The sequence below is a fragment of the Camponotus vicinus genome, unplaced genomic scaffold (genome assembly GCF_025532165.1).
Source record: "Camponotus vicinus isolate PSW18456_S1 unplaced genomic scaffold, iyCamVici1.0 SCAF_1, whole genome shotgun sequence".
NCBI lineage: Eukaryota > Metazoa > Arthropoda > Insecta > Hymenoptera > Formicidae > Camponotus > Camponotus vicinus.
The window spans coordinates 32,732,341-32,752,743 of NW_028141945.1; the positions used below are offsets into that span (position 1 = coordinate 32,732,341).

Consider the following 20,403-nt stretch of genomic DNA (forward strand, 5'->3'; position numbering starts at 1 on the left):
ATGAAAAGAGTTATCTGCTTATGAAAGAAATTTCATAACAATGAGATTTGTTGCCTCATTACAATTGCGCGAAGAGAACGATCGGCATTCAAAACCGATCGGATTTATACTCGTTCTATGCTTGATTAATCCTATAAAAAATTAAAATATATAAAATTCCTTCTCTCTCTCTTTCTTCAGTATTCTTTTTATATAAAATACGAGTGTCATATTTTCTACATTTAATAAGCATCTGTAACAAGACCTTATAAAATGTCAGCGTAAATTTTATACGCGATAAGTCGCAATAGAACAAAATTGCACGCGTATATGCTATAAAAATGTTTATAGCGAATTTTAAACGTGTCATACATGTGTAACGTTTTCGATAGAGGCATGACACAGTTCTCTATTCGATCGTCGAAGCGTGGAAGATTCTCGAGAATCCAGTCGCGGTAATCGTATGCAGTTGCACGGCAGCAACGACGGAGGCTACTTAGACGGCATTCCATTAACCTGCATTTTCGCAGAGGCAGGCGCGTCACCTGTTCGGTTTCCCCGGGAACGACATGTCGAATCGGACCAGCCCGGTTTCCTTGAACCTGCGGATACCGCAGCCATTGACCGCGCGCGCGGCTCTCGCCTCGTCTCCGTGACGAAAGGCCCTAAGTGCGCGACGCTCTCTCTCTTTCTCCTTCTCTCTCTTTCCTCATCTTCCTCCTTCTCTTCCTCTGTCCCCCACCTTGGTGCGATCTCTTTCTCATCTCATCAGATAGCATGCGGACAGATCCGCTTCTTTGACGGTTTTGTGCTAAAACGTTAATTACACCTCTCGAGGCAATGTTCCGAACCTTTTTTGTGACTTATAAAGTATTAACTCTTAAATTTTCACCCTCAGTATTTTTTAACAATAAAACATTCTTAATCAATAAAAAAATGTTACAATTTATTTTTTAACTTTTGTTGTTAATTTGTATCATTTTCTACTGATGTCAAAGAATATATATAAATTTTTGTAGATTTTTTCAAGTACTTCAAGACAGCTAAAACTTTGACAAGATATTACGACCCAGCATATATGACCAGAAATAGAACAAAAAAACTGACCTACAATTAAAATTTCACAATTATAATTATTAATTATAAAATTATTCATCTCTTCCAAGATTTGTTCTGCTTTATGTTTCGATGGCTGCGATTCTAAGAACGTACACATCTCGCGCAGGAAAATGCGAGCTCGCATACGTGCAACGAAGAGTTACGTTAGAAACACAAAACGAACATCGGAAGAGAGGGAAGGTTTATCCCCGCGGAGGATATATTTTATCAACGCTGGCGGTGCATAAATCCCTTTTCTCTACTGGACCCGCGCTCGCTCTCGCACCGCATTAATTCCGGCCGCGTAACCCTCCTTCCATCTTTGCAGCCTCCTCCGCGCGTCGAAGAGCATCCCCAAGTTCGAATCCCGAGGAGGCAGGCGACCGATCGGTCTGTGCGAACTCGCACAAAAGCGAACGGCAATCGATACATCTCTCGGCTAGGCACGTATATCCTGCGGCTATCGGATGACACGGTGTCGATGGACAAAGAAAGGATTCTATATGTCGAGTAACGATTGCCACACGAGATGAACGGTCGCGATTGCGATCGCGACTCGCGAATCCTCGGCGATGAAAAAAAAAAGATCGTCCGAAAGACACGTCCGAGCGAAATTGCGAAAGCGATTTGCGACCATGTAAATTATAACGCGGCTTCGAAGAATCACCTCTCGTATAGCATATCCAATGGATAGTCTTAAACATCCATGACGTATTCAAAATAACAGAGATACGAAGAAAGATTTTTCATACAATTAAAACGTTTATACAGAAAAATAAAAAAGTGTCAAAAGCATTATTATTCGTCCATGACAAAAATAATTCGGGCAAAGGATGAAAATGAAGCGATTGTTGGAAAAAAGTAACCCAATGAATAAGAATTCTGCTTTTTCAGGGGAACATGTATACATAAAGATTTTATCTAATTTTTCTGGTGAAGTAATTACGATTCTGTTGGCACAGTCATAACTGCGGGTAAATATAATTAAAATAAATTAAAAACTTTATTAGCAAGCTCCGAACCGAGCCTTCTTGCGTGTCCTTTTTTCCAGCATCGTCTTCGTTTCGATTATGCAACGTTTGCTCCGCTATGCAGCAGTATCGCAGTCCGCAGTTAAACTGGAGCAGTGGAAAAGCATGCGGAAAAAGAGGATTTTCTCTCCGATCCGACAACCGGTCGTACTCTCTAGCTCGGCTAGAGAGATAAGCGCGTGTGACACTTCGCCATGAGAGAAAGAATAAGGTCGTCAGACAGTCGTTGGTGCTCGCATTAGGCTCGCGCGCTAAAAACGCATTCATGCTTGCGCGATGAGCTCGCGATAGGTGTCCGATGTTTACGCGCGACTCGTCGCATTGCTGATCGTTTAGACGTGGATATCCCTGATGGAGCAGTCCGGTAGAGCTCGATGCAGAGTGAAACTCATGCGCAAGGTTTCCTATAGAGTTACACACGGTCGGTCTCCGCCGAGAAAACGAGAGCTCCCCTCTTTCGCGTGTTTACTATCGCGCCAAAACTCGTTTCACCCAGTCATATTGATCGATCGACTCGGACGTTTACCGGAAGAATCGACGGCCGGAAGTTCATTGGCAAACTTCGCCCCTGAATTCGATAATTATCGCCGCGGCGCCCTCGTTGCCTTCTTTCTCCGTAATGACTTCCGGTAACCGTATCGAGAACTTACGTGATCAACGTTTTAATCTAAAGAACAAGGTATTTATATCGGCGAGAATTTTATTGGAAACTAGTAGGTTTTTTGAACCTGATTGTGTATTTAAAAATTAAATACGCTTGAGCCAAACGAGATTTATGTCTCGAGAAAATGACAGTGTCTTTCCCCGCGCAGACTTCATCCGTGACTAACATACTCTCGTGATCGTGGGGGTAAAATCTGAAAGGATTAATGCCAGGATGATAACCCGCGGCAGGATCACGCTAGGCGTGTTTCACTATTTACATCGGCATACCGTACCCTTGTTGCTCTTAGAACAATACTCGTTGCATTCGCCGCTTTATAGAACGCGGAAGATCGATGGTACGAAAGGGATCCATAAACGCCGACAAAAGAGAAAGAGAGATGGAAAGAGAGCGCACGATCTCCTGGCATGCACAAGAGACGCATCTCAAAGTCTCTCCGGCAATCGTTTCGTAGAAACACGCGACTCGGAGCTAAAGGATTTCCTGTCGAACAACGCGACTCGTTTGATCGCAAAACTTCCCGTATATGCAATACATATACAACCGATCAAATGATATGATGTCTACTTACATTTGTCGTCGGCGATTTTTTAATGGATATCCGGAAAATCGATAGTGCTATAATTAGATGTATCGCAGGATGTTTATCAATTCCATCGCGAAATGATACGGAAGGAAAGCTCTGCGATTAGACATGTGAATGTCTTCTGGTATATTTCAGAAAATGAAATTTTACGAGAATTGAGAAGTCTTGATTTTAGGGAGAGACTCTAGATATTAATTTTCAAAATACCTAGCTGTTTTTTCCTTGTCCATTATTTTTAGCGATTCTAAAAATGTATAACTTATAAATTTTCAATTAATTCGAAACATCCTTAACGCTTCGTATTTTCGTCATGCTCGACTCGATCGATGTAATCTCTCGAGCGAGTAAAGTAGGTCTAGCTACACATATGGTGTATACGAGCTGTGCATCTAACTATATAGATTCAGCTACAACTAGAGCTAAAGCTAGAGCCGAGTTTACTTCTAGTGTTATCGGTCGCTGAGGTTCGTTCAACGCGAACCCGGAAGATCGAACGATCGCGGAGAGGAAGTCGTTCCTTCGCGAGAGGTAAAACGCTCAATCATTTTGGGGCCTCGATTTTGCAACGGCGATCCAGCATCGCAATTTCTTCTCGACCGACTTCCATACGCTTTTCGAGGAATTATTAATGTCGATCCCCGAGGCTGAAACATTTCCTGTCCATGAAGCCTCTCATCTTCGTTCGGAAGTGGCCCCTTTTCGAGACAATTCCGTTCTCTTTTTATTTATTTTAATATATACAAATTTCATTTCTTTATTATCATTATTGCCGTAATTACGTAGACTTTTGAACGATACGCGATAAAATATGTGAAAGTAAAAACGAATAATTTTACGGTAAAATTTTACTTATCGCGAAATATTGCGTTGGTTTTCAATTTAATGGTCGCTAATGTAGTCGAAACGCTTTTTTTTGACATGACACAGAATGCTTAACGTTTCGGAACAATCAGTTTTCACTGAAATGTTTAGCGAATCGCTTCATATGTAATGTGAATGAATAATGATACATTATACTTTTACTTCCCTTTTTTAAGTATGGAACATATGTACGTATGCGTACATATTTTCGCTTTTACTTTTTAAATAATACTTTACTATACATGCCAACGAAAAAGAAAGTTGACGTTTTTTACGGAAATTATTACAGGAAGTTATTTAAGATGTTAATTATTTATCATCATGTTCATCGAAATTGTGATTTTCTCTATATAAAATGTTATAAATGAATATTAATATAAATGAAAAATATGATAATTAAAAATCGAGTTAAAAAAAAATATGTGACGAAAGAGAGCCTCTCTCGTACAATTTCCCTTTTATGTAAAAATTATTCAGTTATTGCATAAAAATTCCTCGGTACAATACCTGCGAAATTTGAAATGTAAATTCATGAGACGCATTTGTCTCGAGTATTTAAATAAATTCTCGTCTTTCCACGCTTTTTGCGCGTTTCTCACCAAATACGCTTTACGATATTAGAGCAAAGAAACATTATTTGTTTTGCGTATTTAAAATATTTTTCATTATTGTTTTACTTCTTACTTTTTATTGTCGCTTTCGTTATTGAAATGTACTGTTTCCCATTCATTTAAATTGAAAATTGGTTCGCAAAGTTCGACGTGCCGATCGTTCGTTGACGGCGGATTAGCATTCATCGATTCGACGAGTACCCGGGTGTTTCGTTCGTGGCGAAAGGATGACAAAGGGAGAAGCAGGATTATGCATCGAGCGCGGCCATTACGACGAAGAGCGTGTATACGATCGCGATAATAACCGTACATTAGCGGCAAACTTATGCATTAGGCAGGACGATAATGAGAGAGGCGCATGCAGAAGCGATGCAAAAAAGTTCCTTTTCGTAATCGGTCGCCACGAGATTCCGTCAGCCTTAAATCGCGCCCTCACGATATTGAAAACGGCCGAATTAATCGAACGCAGGTGATAATCTCGACGCTCGGATGCTTTCAGAGAATCGCGTCTCTAAATTAGAGCTGCATATATTTGCACAATTTTCTTTTTTTGCGTAATACTTTCATAATTTAATTAGATAATTTATTCAAATACTAAACGCTTCCAATTAGTATAGCTTTGAAATTGATGCAACGATGTCTTGATTCGCGAATATAAAGTACAACCACGGTCGTGCGATTATCATTTATTGAGAGACGAATTACAGAGAACGATAACGAGACAAAAAGAGACGAAGAAGACAGCAACTTTCGTAATCTGTGCGGCGCGAATTTGGGGCGATAAACGGAGAAAATCGCCGTTCTACTTATGTTCCTTCAAGAAGAAGAAGAAGAAGAAGAGTTACTGATATTCATAATAATTTCAATAATCCGAATGCGATTGATATCATCGCAAGTGACAAGGAAGCAAGAATGCGCAATCTGAAAATCTGAAAATCATTTGATTTTTTATAATTTACTCTTTTCGAGGAGTAAACTCTCCGAGCAATCGATTAATAAAAATCAGGCTTACTAATTGTCATTATAAATTAAGCTATTTTATCCGGATTATTAAAATTAATTATAATACATATATTATATTGATATAATTACGCGTCGCTGAGTGTCGCGCCCTAATTACTTACTTAATTCCACAATTGTTGAAAAGATATACGCTAAGATTGCAAAAAGAGATGTCTACGACCATCATTTTAAATAATGCAGTTGCGTTGCTGCTGTGCGCATCATGAGAAATGTAGCGCATAATCGTTAACATACCGTGGCGACTGCGCCATGCAGTTTGATACATCATCGTCGTGGGTGATCTCGGAATACATCTACATATCGGTGACATCGTGTCGGCTTCAAGTATTTTTCAAATATCCTTTTTAAATTACAGCGATCTCGCAACCGATACGCAAAGTGAAATTTTGAAAAAATGTTCAATATTCTTTATAAATAGTTATGTATCAATTGTCACATTTTCAATGCAGTCATCTAATGCAGCTAATTTGTTTGTATACTGAGAGATTCATCTCGTAACAAGCAGGCAACAGCATATTCATATTTACATCTATAATATCTATTTTGCATCGACGTTACCGCCGAGAGCATTAATCATTGACACAACGATTTATCATCATCAGTCGCGTCAATATCCTTGTGTTCAGGAAACAGACAGATTCGCGTCGGGAAAAAAAATTTCGCCATGTCTGATCATCGGTAATTTGCGATTTTCGTCATCTCTCGTGAGGCTATATTTATCGGGGAAAGCGGCGAAAAAAAATCGTCGTCCGCTGGAATTACGCCGGCAAGAGCGAGCGAGCGAGCGAAGGCAACGCGAGATTAGCACCGTGCAATTTAATGCAGCAACATCGTGGCCGACCTTGGTCGCGCGTATCTACTGGGTGATTCGAAATTTTACTGTCAAATTTTACGAATCCTTTACGAATTCTTTTTCTAAATCAATTAATCTTTAACGAAATTATCGAGATCAAAATATCAATAGCTTTTTAGTTGGAAAAAATAAACTTGTAATGAATTAAGCTTCAGCAACGAAAATAAGTAAAAATATGTTCTTTATTCAATTTTAAATTGCTTTTACTATGACGGAATTTTAATTTGAAGCTTTGTTATTGAGAGACATTTAATTAGGAAGAGGTAAAAAGAGGTAATTTTTAATAAAAAATGTCATCAAGGCAAAAGGAGCATATTTGACAAGTTTGATGGTTTAATGTACATCACCCTATATGTACGTGTCTACGTATCTACGTATCGGTGCCGCTAAACAAACGAACGGACGAACGAAGGCCTGCACTTCGTAAGTCATTATTAACTCGAGTATAATTATGCGGCAAAGCGGAGGAGCGAGCTTCCAACGGATGGGGCGAGCAAGGAAAAGCGAAGAAATTCGCGATCCACCATCCGGAGCGTGCGGTGGTATTTAAATTGGCTTCGCGCGCATCTGTGCACCGCTGTTCGTCCTTTGAGAAACTCGCCGCGTCATTATCTCAGCTACTCCAAACGGACTCCTTAAGATCCTTATATCGCGGTATAATATTGACATCCGTGCATATAAAAAAATGTATAGATACATTTTAGCAATTTGTAGTGATTCGCACAATTTTTAAAAAATGATTTTTATATTTTAATTTATATTATATCCATCTATATATTTATTCCAATATCAAATAAGAACACTGCGAAAATTGAAGTCGAAAGTTTGCGGGACTAATTATATACAGACGTTCGGAAATTTAAGTCATACATATTGAAAGTTCCGTTTATAAAAGACACGTGTCAAAGATAATTTAAAAACGATCGATGTGTTAAATTACACACTTCAAAGATACCGCGCTAATAATCTTGAAAAGGATTTCTACAAAATGGCAAAGAGAAAGGGAGGTTTAAACTATTAAATAATGGAAAATGTTAAAAACTATCGTTTCAAGCGATTTATAAAGCCACAATTACGAGCAGATGGACGATTTTCCGTTTTGTTTTACGCACGCCGTGCGGCGGTAATGTCTGTCGTAATTCCATCTATGAAGCGATTTCATGACAACGTTTCATACTTGAGAGTAATGAAAGTGGCAGTGAAAGTCGCGGCTCTCCGCTGCGAATTGCGTGAAGCCACCTAATGCAAAATTTCTCTCGTTTGTGCTATTAAGGTATCTACCTCTAAGCGGGATGTGCGCGCCTCGCATAAGTTTATTATGAAAATTGTTTCCACATTACAAATCAATATATGTACGATTCAGTGGCCAAGATCGCTTGCGATTCCGCGAGATTTAATTCGCTCGTTATTGTAAGCCCGACTTTTGAGAGAAACAACTTTCTGCTTTCCACATAAATATTTCTGTGATTTTAGAAATTTAATTCCTCTTCTCTTTGTTCTGTGGGAATAAGAGTGATACATTTTTATACGGAGAGAGTTATTGCGCAAACGGCGAGTTTCTCGATATGCAACAATAGTCGTACGCAACTGGATATTTTCTAAATGATTTATGACCCGGGAAAGTATGCGACTGCTCACCCAACAATCGCGTACGTTAAATTCAATTGAATTTTATAGCGTGCTGGTGCCGCTCGTTTAACGACCGGGTTTCGTTGTCATTTCTGTAAAGCTTGCGGTAAATAAAATTAAAGCAAAACTAAAATATTGGCCGAAGAGTGTTTCGGAACAGGACTATTTCATCCGTTAATGCTTCAACAAGCATTTGTGTGTCGGTTTCCTCATGTCGCCGGACACAATTCTGGGATTCTCGTTACGGCTCGTCTCGCCCGCGCTTCTTTCTACCTCTCGAAATTTTTCCGCCACTTGACTTGTGTAACGGACTATTGTCCGCCTCATCGTTCCCGCTTTTATCCGATGTGGAGAGAGAATATCTGGCGAGAGAGATGGTAGAGCACGATGAATTTGTCTCAAATGAGACAAATTAATTTGATTATTCAACATTTTCCTCCAAAAGATGGCTTGATTTAATTCGCCTCACGAAGAGAAAAACAATCGACCCTATACATGAGTTAATATTAATCTAAGTATGAAAGGTATCCCACGATAGCAATTGTTCAACACGATCGGCAAGCGCTAGAAATATCTTGACATATAATTAATGTCGGCCTTTCATATTTTAAGTTCTAATATTGATATGTCTATTTTTCATTTCTTAACCCGATTATTCAATTATGCTGCTTCTGAGATACGGTCGGAACTCGGAACTGCTTCCAGGTCGAATCGTTTATGCGGTTTCATGTACTGTCTAAATAATGCTCGCGTGTCTAGAAATGCCGCGATAGTCGCGGCATTCGGAACTTCAGGTGCGTGAGAAAACTCACGCCGAGCCAAGCGAGAGACCTCGCATTGAAAGAAAAAGAAGAGGAACATTGCATAATTAGGGATTGCGATGCCGGTTACGTCGCGTCTAACCCAGCCTCGTAGAGAAACACACAATCTCATCCCTCCTTTCTTCCCAGCCTCAAGATACTTTTGCAGTCGACGTACAGGAGGTCTCAAACTCAAAAATAACATCGTTAAATTTAAAGTTTTGAGGGATTTTTTCTTACAAAAAAATTATTTAGACTTTTTGACAATATATAAAAAATAGATCACACGTGACAGGTGACAGATCATCAACATTCATCTGATTTGACCGTTCAAAATTCAGTTTCCTTTTTCTTTAAATCGCTTCAAATTATTAATGCTTGCAAATTTTCGTACAAAAAAAAAATCAAATTTTATGCAGGAGGATTTGCTCGTTGAGATTAAAATCGCGGGTTATGGAGCATCCTGTAGAAGCAAGTGCAACACGCAAGCGAGCACCACCACCAGCCGATAGGCGCGTATCTACGATTATTTATCCGTTCGTTGAACAAATACCACAGCGCGCGCGAGTATGCTATGGGAAAGGTCATTGAAAAATCGCAACTCGCGCGCGGCGCAACAGCATTAGCGGAATAGAAACGTCGTTATCTCGCGAGACGATGCAACACACGGGTCGAGCCTCGATAGCGCCGTCAATCGGGACGGTTCGATTGAACGGAATTCGCAGAGGAAAGCCAATTATTACGAGTTTGCAACCGCGGGAAGTTACCTGCCAACTGAAAACTCGATTAGCTCTTAACCCTTAACCCTATCGGACCTTCCTCTGGCCGGCCGCAATCCTATACGCTAATTTTTTATTTGGACATAGTCCAGGAAAACTTTGTTCTGGACTAAAAATCGTAATAAAAAGAATGTCGACAATTTTATCATTGGTGATTCAAGTGAGATACGTGAATTTCACAAATTAAATTATGCTGAAGAATATCGCGGAACCCTCTTCATCTAGAGGCAAATTATCTCTAACACTTCAATCTGAAGCTTAGTTATTCAATATTGAAGCAATAATGTCTGTATAAAAAATCTTTGCTGGAAAAGATCGATTCCAAGATTTATTTTAAACATCAGAAAAGTCACGGGTTTCTCTTAATTTATCTCGAAATATTCCGTTACGTACGTGCGTTCACGTATCACACTCACGCGAATAAAACATTAGTCAGCGCGTTCATATGTGCTTGAATCGTGCGAAAAGTCTAATAACCATCAAAGTAAGAAACGGTGTCGGTGATCCGAGAATTATACGATCCGTTGAATTTACTGAAGCGAAGTGCAATGTTTTCGAAGTAATCAGCGCACCGCTAAAAGGTCAGCTCGCACCTCTCGAATACTCGGTTATGATGGACGGCTATTTGCAAACAACCGCGTGTTCTCTTTTACTCGTGAAAGCAGGTGCAGGTCGCGTGTCGCGCGTGTCTTTGTAGGTGCTACTGCTTTCCCGCGATACGATTAAAGTGTCACGCTCAATCTATTTCTATGACACGCGATTGTAAATTTGATAATACGCATATTCTAGATTCATTTACTGGAAAAAAGTGGAAACCAATGCTGCAATAAACGATCCAATAATTAGAAACTTATTGTATGATAATTGAATGGTATCGATAATGTCCTTAAATCAATGGCATTTAAATTTATTTTTATCTTATTGTTAGCAAAAAAAGTAATGTATATCACAATTAAAATTTCGATAAAATAGTTGCATATATTGACAAATTATTTCTCTATCAAAATCTTTTCGCACGTTACTTAAAAAAATTTCATACATAAAAATATTAATTTCCAATTAAAAAATGCAATCAAAATGAAAGACGAATATGTATCTCGAAGGCCTGAGAAGAGTCAAGGGGAACAGAGCCATTGATCTTGAAAATAGATCGAGGATCTGATGTTGAATCGAATTCTCGCGAGCGATTGTACAACGTATAACGTATAGTCGGCTGTAGAATAAATAGATATTGGCACACACATAAGGTGCTGCGTTATGTAACGTCGAGTTCATAAACCCACGCTTACGTGTCATTCAAAGGCTTGTATACATACGTTCTACCTGCCGTTCGAGGGACACGGATTAACGAATTGACGCCTGAAGACTTTCCTTTCCTTATACGCGTCATGGAAACCTAGGCAGTAATGTTCGAATTAAGGTACGTCGGTTATTATACGAAGGCGAATTAAGGCTTCCGTTAATTGTGCAACGTTGATTAACCCTTTTGGGATCGTAGTTTCTTCTCAATCACACAGTGTCTGATTAACTAAGAATATTACGGCTTTAATTGGATTTGGGCGCGCGCACGCTTATGCAATATAAAATCAATTTTTTTAAAGAAAATATTACGAGCAAGATTCTATTCTGACGTCACATGTAGCCAAAATTATCGTTGAATTGTAACTAATCTTAAGTTATAATTAATCTTAATGTTCTCCTTTAATAATAATACTGGATATAATATTGTTTATGATTTATTACAATATTTTGCCCCGCAGAAAATAATTAACCGATTAGCTAACAAACTCTGCAACGGATTGCAAAGTTAGTGGATTATCGTTACTTTATCTTTACGCAGCAGAGATGCCGCCTTCGGCGACAATATCGTGTGGAGTGTAATTTAGCGTTTAATCAAGCGTGTCTTATTCTCCTTGCAAATTTTCGACTTTCACCCGTAAAAACATCCTCGCGAGTGAAAACCTCCGATAAGATTGATATAATCGCGCAATAATTTCGCTGAACAATATTATGCCCGGCTAATGCGGTTAAAAGAGAGGACGTTAGAAAGCTTTCTGACCGGACAGTGAACTCGCGTGCCTTTAATTTACAAATTTAAATTATTAACATTGATAATTGTCATAATTTATTGACATATAAAGCAATATAATATATAAATTGTTTTATATTTAACAGAAATATAAAAAAATATAATTTTTCACATGTCAGAAAGCATCTGTTTTATTCTTGGAAATTATGAAGTAAAAATTATGTGGAAAAAATTACGCGAAATTGATATGAGACAAAAGTCGAATCATCACATTTAATCATGAATATATTTGACATAATATATCTTCAGTTGAAAATCATTATTCTCACGAGAATCTTGCAATCTGATTTTAGTCTTCGCGGTTCGTAATTTAACGGAATGCTCGCCTATAATACTCGCAACGGATCATGCCAAAGTCGGCTACAGGCTACAAAAGGACGGCAATTAGTGCGAGAGAAACGGGAGCAATCGCGCTTGTGCTTGCACATGGAAAAAATTGAGATAAACCATTATACGCGTAATAATGCCATTGTGTTCGAACGTGTTCTGCGTTCACCCGACACGGTTTTACTTTCGAGCCAATTTCAGACGGTAATTAGACAATTTCTGAACACGCGCTTCTAAGAAACAAAATGCGTACGCCTGAAATCGCAAGAATCACACGATTAATCAGCGAGCGGTTTAATTATGTTCAGGAAGACGGTTCTCGGTCATGTATTACGAATCCATTTTGCGGGTGAACATTGAACGCGAAAAAGTGTGCTGGGTGACTGCGAAATCGCCAACGGCTGAAAGGAGCGTTGCGGTTACTCACGATATAACAGATGTCCTTTTTTTAGTGTCGAACCGCACAATTAAGCCACAAAATTGCATGTTAATTTAAGCGACATGTGTCCATTGCCTTGGCGACGTACCATATATACCATATGTTGAACGAAACGATGTAGAAAGATGCATCGCACGAAGGCAATATCATATTAATCTTTTACTAGGTCGTGGTAAATGGTACAACGCTTGTCGCAATGTGTAAGTGACAAATAATTCATGGTAATTCTCGGAAAAATCATGAGACGTGTGTATACAAATTTATTTTTAAATATATTCGAACACATATGTAGAATGTATGCCTTTATTCAAAAATTATCCAATATAAAAAAATTCCAAATTATCTTTATTTATTTATAATTAAATATTAATATAATCTAACAATTATCTGACAATTTAATATAAACTAAACTTTTTTAATTGTAAAAATAATTAAATTTCTAAAAAATAAGCTATTTAAATTTGGAGTAAGAAAGCGAAAAAGACAAGGGAATTAATTTTCTATGTCGCAAAGTCAATAGTCTTATATTGGATAATTAATAATCTGTCAAATGATAGTTGTTTTGCGCTCAGTAGCCGGCAACTACATAAATGTCGAAGAGATATCACTGCCACTGATGGGTGTTGCTGACCTGCTGACACACATCGATCTCTTTGAAATACACACGTGTTTTTTGTATCCATATATCTACTGTCGGAATACAAATGAATATGAATATGAATAGGATGCCGATAAACTTTTTCAGTTCATTTTCGGTTTGAATCGCCTCTTCGTATCATTAATTTTTTTAACCATGAGATATTACATTTAATGAAATCTAATCTTCGACATGTATATGTAAGCAATATTTTTCTCAGAACGATAATAAAAATACTTTGTAAAAATTCACCGAAGCTTATTATCTTGCTCCTTGACTTATTTTCAAGAGTTTACGATGAGATTCGCTCTTACTCGCCATAGTTCGAAACTATCATTATGAGCATCCGCGATTTATGGCGCTCGCGGCCCGATAAAAATCTGGAAATTATGGGAGTATAGAATGCCTGTGTAACATCGTTCAGATATAACGATCGAGATAGCTAGAAGATTTTAATTATCCGTGATAAGACTCGCGATATAAATTGATCCGCAGATACGATCTATCATGCGATTCCCCGCCGCTTTCCATCGTGTGAAAGTGAATCTCCCATTTCCTAAGCCGAAAAGATACAAAGTCAATGACATATATTCGATCGCGAATGCACGTATTCCTGATATGCACGCGATATTATTCTCGGAGAAATATGCATGAAACGCGGGCAGATTACGATACGAGCCGCCTTGAATAAATAATGAAATGAGCCTAACAAATTAAAAAATGAATATCGCGCGTTGTCAGTAAACTACTATTATTGTCTCTTTTTTCTTCAAGACGTATAATCTCATATTGATCGCGATATACACCTTACACTTTACGATTTTCATTCAAAATTGTTACCTAATTAAAATAAAAATTTATATTATTCACCGATACATTGCACAGCGGCGAAATTGTAAATTCTGAGTTGTAAAATATAAATTTATTGAAATTCCATAGAGGAATTTTTTTTAAATAATTATAATATTTCAAAAAATTTATAGTTTCAAATTCAGTTTTTTAAACAAATATTTAATTAAAAACTACTTACATTATTTCTCAAATTCTTAGATATATATAAAGATATATATATAAACTTTTTCATAAAATTTAATAAATCAAAATTTAATTTTTCCATAAATAATGTAAATAATAATTAATTTCTTATAAGTATATAAAAATATTTATAAAAAATTTATAAAAATTTATAAAAATATTTTACAAATTTATATAAATATTGAATACATAAATGATTTATTAAATAATTTTGGTTTTTTTTTAATAAAACAAAGGAAGAATATTATATATATAATATTCACAAAAAATATGGGAATAATTAAGCTTAAACAAAGAATAATAAATAAATAATAGATTATTTACCTTATATAATTGTTTCGCTGTTGCTCGATGCCATCCCGGATTCTCTCCTCTCTTTTTCCTCCGTTCTTCGTTGTTCTTCGTTATAGCACACGCGAAATTCACTCGCGAAAACACTAGTTAATTATAATCGAGCGTACTAAGAATATTACGATCGCGCGGCACTTTGTACGGCACTCCCGACGTTAATTACATGCGACGTACACTTGATTGCAACGGAAGTGAACGAACGCGCGTATACAAGCGACACCTGCGCTGTCTCGTAAATTAGAGCAACCTGATAAATCTCGAATTCGAAAATCACTAGCCTCGCAATTATGTTACAAAATGAATGTTATAATACACGTTCGCGTTTTAAGGCGATTACTATCCCATGATACAAAGCAATATATATAAATAAGAGTTAAAATTTAAGATAAATATCCGCAGAATGTAAATCTCCGAAAATAAGGTTAACTTTGCTCGCGCGCGACAGATTTCAAAGAATTTCTTTCCTTCAATAAATTTCGCGAGATACTTTAAATGATAAAGCTATAATCGAGTTAATGCTATGCAGTTGACAAAGTGAAAGACAGGTGATATATGAGTGTTACTTACTAATTAAATATATTACGAACGCCACTCGTAGTCGACTCGTCTCGTGTACTCGTAACGTGTCACTAAATGAAGTTAGCTAGGTATGTTCAAAAATATTGGACATACCTAGCTGATTTAATTCTGGAAGACGCGATTAATAAAATTTTGAAGACTAATTAAAAGTGTCCGGAAATATAAAATCGAAATTCAATATTAAACGCGTAATATCGAACGTATATAAATCTTGTACGCATAGTATTTGATTCGTTACTTCGCGCTCTCAATCCGAAAATGATGAAAGAATCTAAGCATAATTACAGCGATAATTATCGCCCTAAATACCGTAATTAATACATGATTCATAATTTATAATGTTTATCTTCATGTAAATAAATTATGCAAAATACCTGCTTTGATAAATAGATACGCTCGAGACGCTTACGAATCGTTAATTGCGAGACAATTAATTGTGCGGCCTGAAATAAACGCGAATTGTAGAGAGTTGTCGTATTTCGACGGATAATAACGGGACGATATATGAAGCGTCACGCGCCGTTGCCTACCGGCCCGACTCTCGCCGCGCGAATGACAAACAAGGTAACCGTATGTAAACAACAGCGCGTCGTACGTGGCAGAGAAACTACGCGGTAGGCCGGTCAATTCAACCTACGAAATATGTAAACATTCGTCGATAATATTTTGTTTTTTGCACTTGAAATTATTTTGGAATAGACTACTATAGTTTTTGTATTTTTTGTTCTATAGGTTCGTTCATGTTTAATATAATGATTAATTTTGCTCGATCGAGCATGTGTCTTGGAATATATGTAAAATATTATATTTTAAAATATATATATAATTTTTTAGAACTTCCCGAGAGAGAAAATAATGTAATAATTATTTAGAAAGAGAGATGTATATAAAAAATTAAATGTTTTCGATAACAAAATGAAAACAAAGATTTTAAAACACAAAGCAATAAAAGCAAAGAGCCCTAGACACAGATGGAAGTGTGCAAAGGAATTTTTTACCAAATTATAAATTGTATTAAAAATATACAGATCCGTTTCGATGTCGACAAGTTAAATTGAAAAATGTTTTCAATTTAACTTGTCGACATTTGAAAAGGACCTGGATGAAGTCGAAACGTTGTCACAATAATATTTTGTATATTGAATTGGAAATTTGTAATATGCGAAGAATTGTGTGTATATAACTGTATATTTTTAATACAATTTATAATTTGGTAAAAATTCTTCCACCTGTGTCCCTTTGCCTTTATTGCTTTGTGTTTTTGATTTATATCATATGACCTCTCATTGCACTCTTTTATTAAAAGATAAATTTAATTTTTCAAATAATATTATATTACAAATGCTCTCTCTATTCTCTCTAATAATAATAAATCATTTAAATTTTTATTTAAAGAAGACTCAAATAGCTTTTATGTAATAATAATATATATAAAATTCATTGTTAATAATTAATTTGTCAATGTCAACTGATTATATTTATCTACAAATAAAAAAGAAATTAAAAAATAAAATTAGCTAATGAAAATCAATATTATTTATTATTAATCTTTTATACATAAATGTTTAATCTTAATTAATATTTATAATGCGCTATTATAAAATATTAATACAGTAATTACGAGACACTCTATACATCGATAAGTTTTTTTCATTCGTAGAAATAATCACGACATACTTTTCATCGAGAAAATGAAATCAGACACTTAGGATTGTGGCAAATTATTGATGTAAAAACAAGCCAAGAGTCATTTATCTTGAATATTTATTTCGCGGTCGGTTACAAGTTAATTAGTATACTAACAAGTTAATAAATGTATCGTTCGTGGCCATGAGGATCGCTATATCTTTTCTGCTTACCTGACCCACTTCTGCTTGCTCTACTGAATTTTCTCGATACATAAAAAGATCCCCGCATCATCTTGCATTCTCTCGGACAGAACGGAAAGAAAGTCCCGGAAAAGACAAGCGTGTCGCCGTGCTAGGTGTTACTTTAATTGTTAAAAACATAGATTTAATAGGAATTGCGATACGCTTTAGATAGACGGACTTACGTGACGAACGAATGGAACATCGCGGAATCAAATATCCGTTGTGTAACCCACATGCTTCTTCGCGGAACGGTCTTAGCTCGGTCTTAATAAGGTATAACATTATGCAATTACCCACAAGTAGCTCGGCAAAAATCATCGCAATTCCATCTGATAGCGAGCGATTCCATAATAAATCTTGCGTCCATACAGTCCAATGTTTTCCAATCTTCTCTGATTGATGAAATAGCCATGATTAAATGCACATGCAGTACATGTGTATTCTCATTAAACTAGTCGTCTAGAAAATAACCGCGTGGGCACTTTCTTCTTTAGGGCATCTTGCGCACCTGGATATTCATAAAATTATTATTTTTATTTCGTAATAGATACTTAAAAGAGATTTCATTTAAGAACGACGCGGATAATACATTAATGCTATTGAAAGGGAAGTATAAATCGCATTGATAAAGTATTTTCTAAATTTGAAAATGCATCAAATTTAAAATGATATGGTACTCGAAGAAGAGGAGTGCCAAGGGTGAGCTCGCACTTTTCGCGTTGTTCGCAAATATTCCTGTTAACCAACGAAAAAATTATTCGTCATTCTATCAACATTAAAATCCAGCTGGCCGGATACTAAGACGAGTCGGGAATAGAGAGAGAGATGGCTCGAAACTTTACTGCCAGGAGATGATCACCGTTACCGTTCACCGCAAACACGGCAATAAGCTTCGTGAGTTTTTTTTTTCTCCGACGACGTCCGCCATCTCTTTTCTCTCCTTCCCTCTCTCACTCATCAGTCTACGAATGAAGAAAAGAAACTTGTAACGAGACTCGTAAATCGTTAACGCATCTAAAGAATCCCGGAAACTGCTGTTCCGTTCGTCTTTTTTCCTTCCGATACGGAGACTTTCCCTATGATCGATATTCCGCACGATTTATCATCGACGACGGATGTCAGATCGGCCGCGATCAGCATCACTTTTCTTGCTTTCTAATCCCATCATAAGAAATTATCTTCGTTAGACATGTGTATGCCGAGGTATTTTTAATAGAATCCAACTGTGTACACGTTATCGCATGGAGAGAAAATGGAGACAATTAAAAAAATGTGCGCATTTGATTATCGAACATTTGAACATACATTCTGACTTTATCTGCTTCATTTAAACTACGATCATTAATCATAGATAAAGGGTTGTTACCTTCTCTCTGTTCTCGTATATAGATCCCGTTTCTACAGTCGTGCGGAATGCGTGTATATGACATCATACGAATCCGTGACCCTCGTGGGTCGATGATCGGAAACCGCAAAACCCTCGAGGATCAACGACCAGTGCGCTCAAGTAAATTGATCGAGATCAAAGACGCGGATTCCCCGGATTGAATGGATCGTGGTCGGTCGCGCGTGAAGGGAAGAAACGTGAAACACGCCCGATTTCTTCCGTATCTCTTTCTTACCCTGGGCGGCTTTATGCCATTCCAGACACCGGGAATGCACAGCAATTCGGCCGTGACGAAAATGAATTTTACTTGGGAAATGGCGATGCAGCGCGTCGATACTGCTATTGTAACGAGCGACACGCGAAATTTGCATTATCACGAAGCGCACAATGGTCGTATAGTACTACGTTTCGTCACGTTTGAAGACTATAGTCGACGAACGACGTATAGGCATAAATTCCGCACAATCGATACCATGAAACTGGAACGATTCTGCGACTCGGAGGCGGTAGAGAAAAGGTCTTATATTTGAACATATAATTTGTAACTTGTACGCAACATGTGTTCCGCTTCCAATCACGGCTATAGTTGCTCCAGTTGCAAAGCATCGAAGCGTGATTTTCATAATAATCTGAATTAACTGGAACAGTTTTAGAAGAACCAGGAAAAGAAGGAAGGTAATTAATATTATGCTAAAACTTGGAAATATGAAAATAAATCAAATCTATGCAGTGATATAGGAAAATAAGTATGACAAGTCAATACACGTTTATATTTTAGAAATAAATATTCTATATATCTATAATATTTCTATTTTTATTAAAACGCCGATGCTTTTTTTTAAATTTCAAGCAAGTTTACTGACGCTTCGAAGGGAATATAGAACATCTTTTGACTGTTATATTTGTGATATTACGCAACTCGAACTTGTTTCAAAACTGGTTTTTTCATTCATAAAACTGGTCGAAGGGAATACTTTTGAAAAGCAACAAGTTTTGAAGAGAAACTACCGTGACATTCTTGAATAACTTATCATCAATTCCGTTACATAAAAATTGATATATCTTGCCGTGCTATACTTTTAATAATAATCTGTTCATGGAGAGATTAACCATAAGGAAAGACTGATATGGTTGCGGGAAACTGAAAGGCGAATTGCCGGTGGTACTTTAAACGCGCCTGGTAACAATTTGTCAACTTCTGGTTCGACTGCTTGCTACCAGTTCTAAAGTTAGACGCCATGAGACTTGCGGCAATACGTATATCTCTCTCTGGCATTCCTGAGGTTAAACCATAAAAACCGCTACGAAAATACATTGAAACGATTTCTTAAATTTCTCGCGATTACTCAAACGTTCTCCGTGAAAACTTTATTAACTATTTAAAATTTTATAATTATTAAATTTTTCGTTTTTTTAATATATTAATAAAATAAATAATTATAATATCTAATTACAATTAAAATATAATATATAGGGAGTTTTTTTAATCCTTGAGAGAACTCATTAAATGTGAATAAGTCGAAAAGAGACAGGAAAAAAATAAAATTCTTCTTCCTTTACATTTTTTTGGAGAAAATAAATATTAAAAAAGTTTTTACCTTTCATTTGCAATATAATTAGCCATGAACAATGAATCAAAGAAACAGACATGAGAGTCGAAAGGACGAGAACATTCGTTAGGGCGTGCCTTTCCGTGTTCTTTGCAAGCTTACATCAACTTTCTCCACATTGTCGGCGAGCTGGACGTTCCTCGCATCCTTCGTGACTCATGCTA

At 36.8% G+C, this 20,403-nt stretch overlaps 2 protein-coding genes across 5 annotated transcripts in view; one reads left to right on the top strand and one right to left on the bottom strand.

Annotated features, from left to right (window-relative positions):
* The window catches only part of Tdrd3 (Tudor domain containing 3), a 32,344-nt gene extending 16,880 nt beyond the window's left edge, over positions 1 to 15,464 (bottom strand). The window contains exon 1 of one of the 2 annotated variants that reach the window (XM_083082143.1): positions 14,766 to 15,464. The gene's annotated coding sequence lies outside the window, so the exon portion shown is untranslated. The remainder of the gene's footprint in view (positions 1 to 14,765) is intronic. The other variant, XM_083082161.1, reaches the window with a different exon arrangement.
* Positions 1 to 20,403, top strand: part of LOC145961670 (uncharacterized) — a 32,328-nt gene that overhangs the window by 800 nt on the left and 11,125 nt on the right. The window contains exon 1 of one of the 3 annotated variants that reach the window (XM_083082125.1): positions 11,245 to 11,334. The exons of the other annotated variants lie outside the window; for them this stretch is intronic. Within the exon in view, the coding sequence (XP_082938251.1) occupies positions 11,321 to 11,334 (14 nt within the window). The 5' untranslated portion in view covers positions 11,245 to 11,320. Of the gene's footprint in view, positions 1 to 11,244; positions 11,335 to 20,403 lie in introns of those variants that run through there. 3 annotated transcript variants of the gene reach the window in all.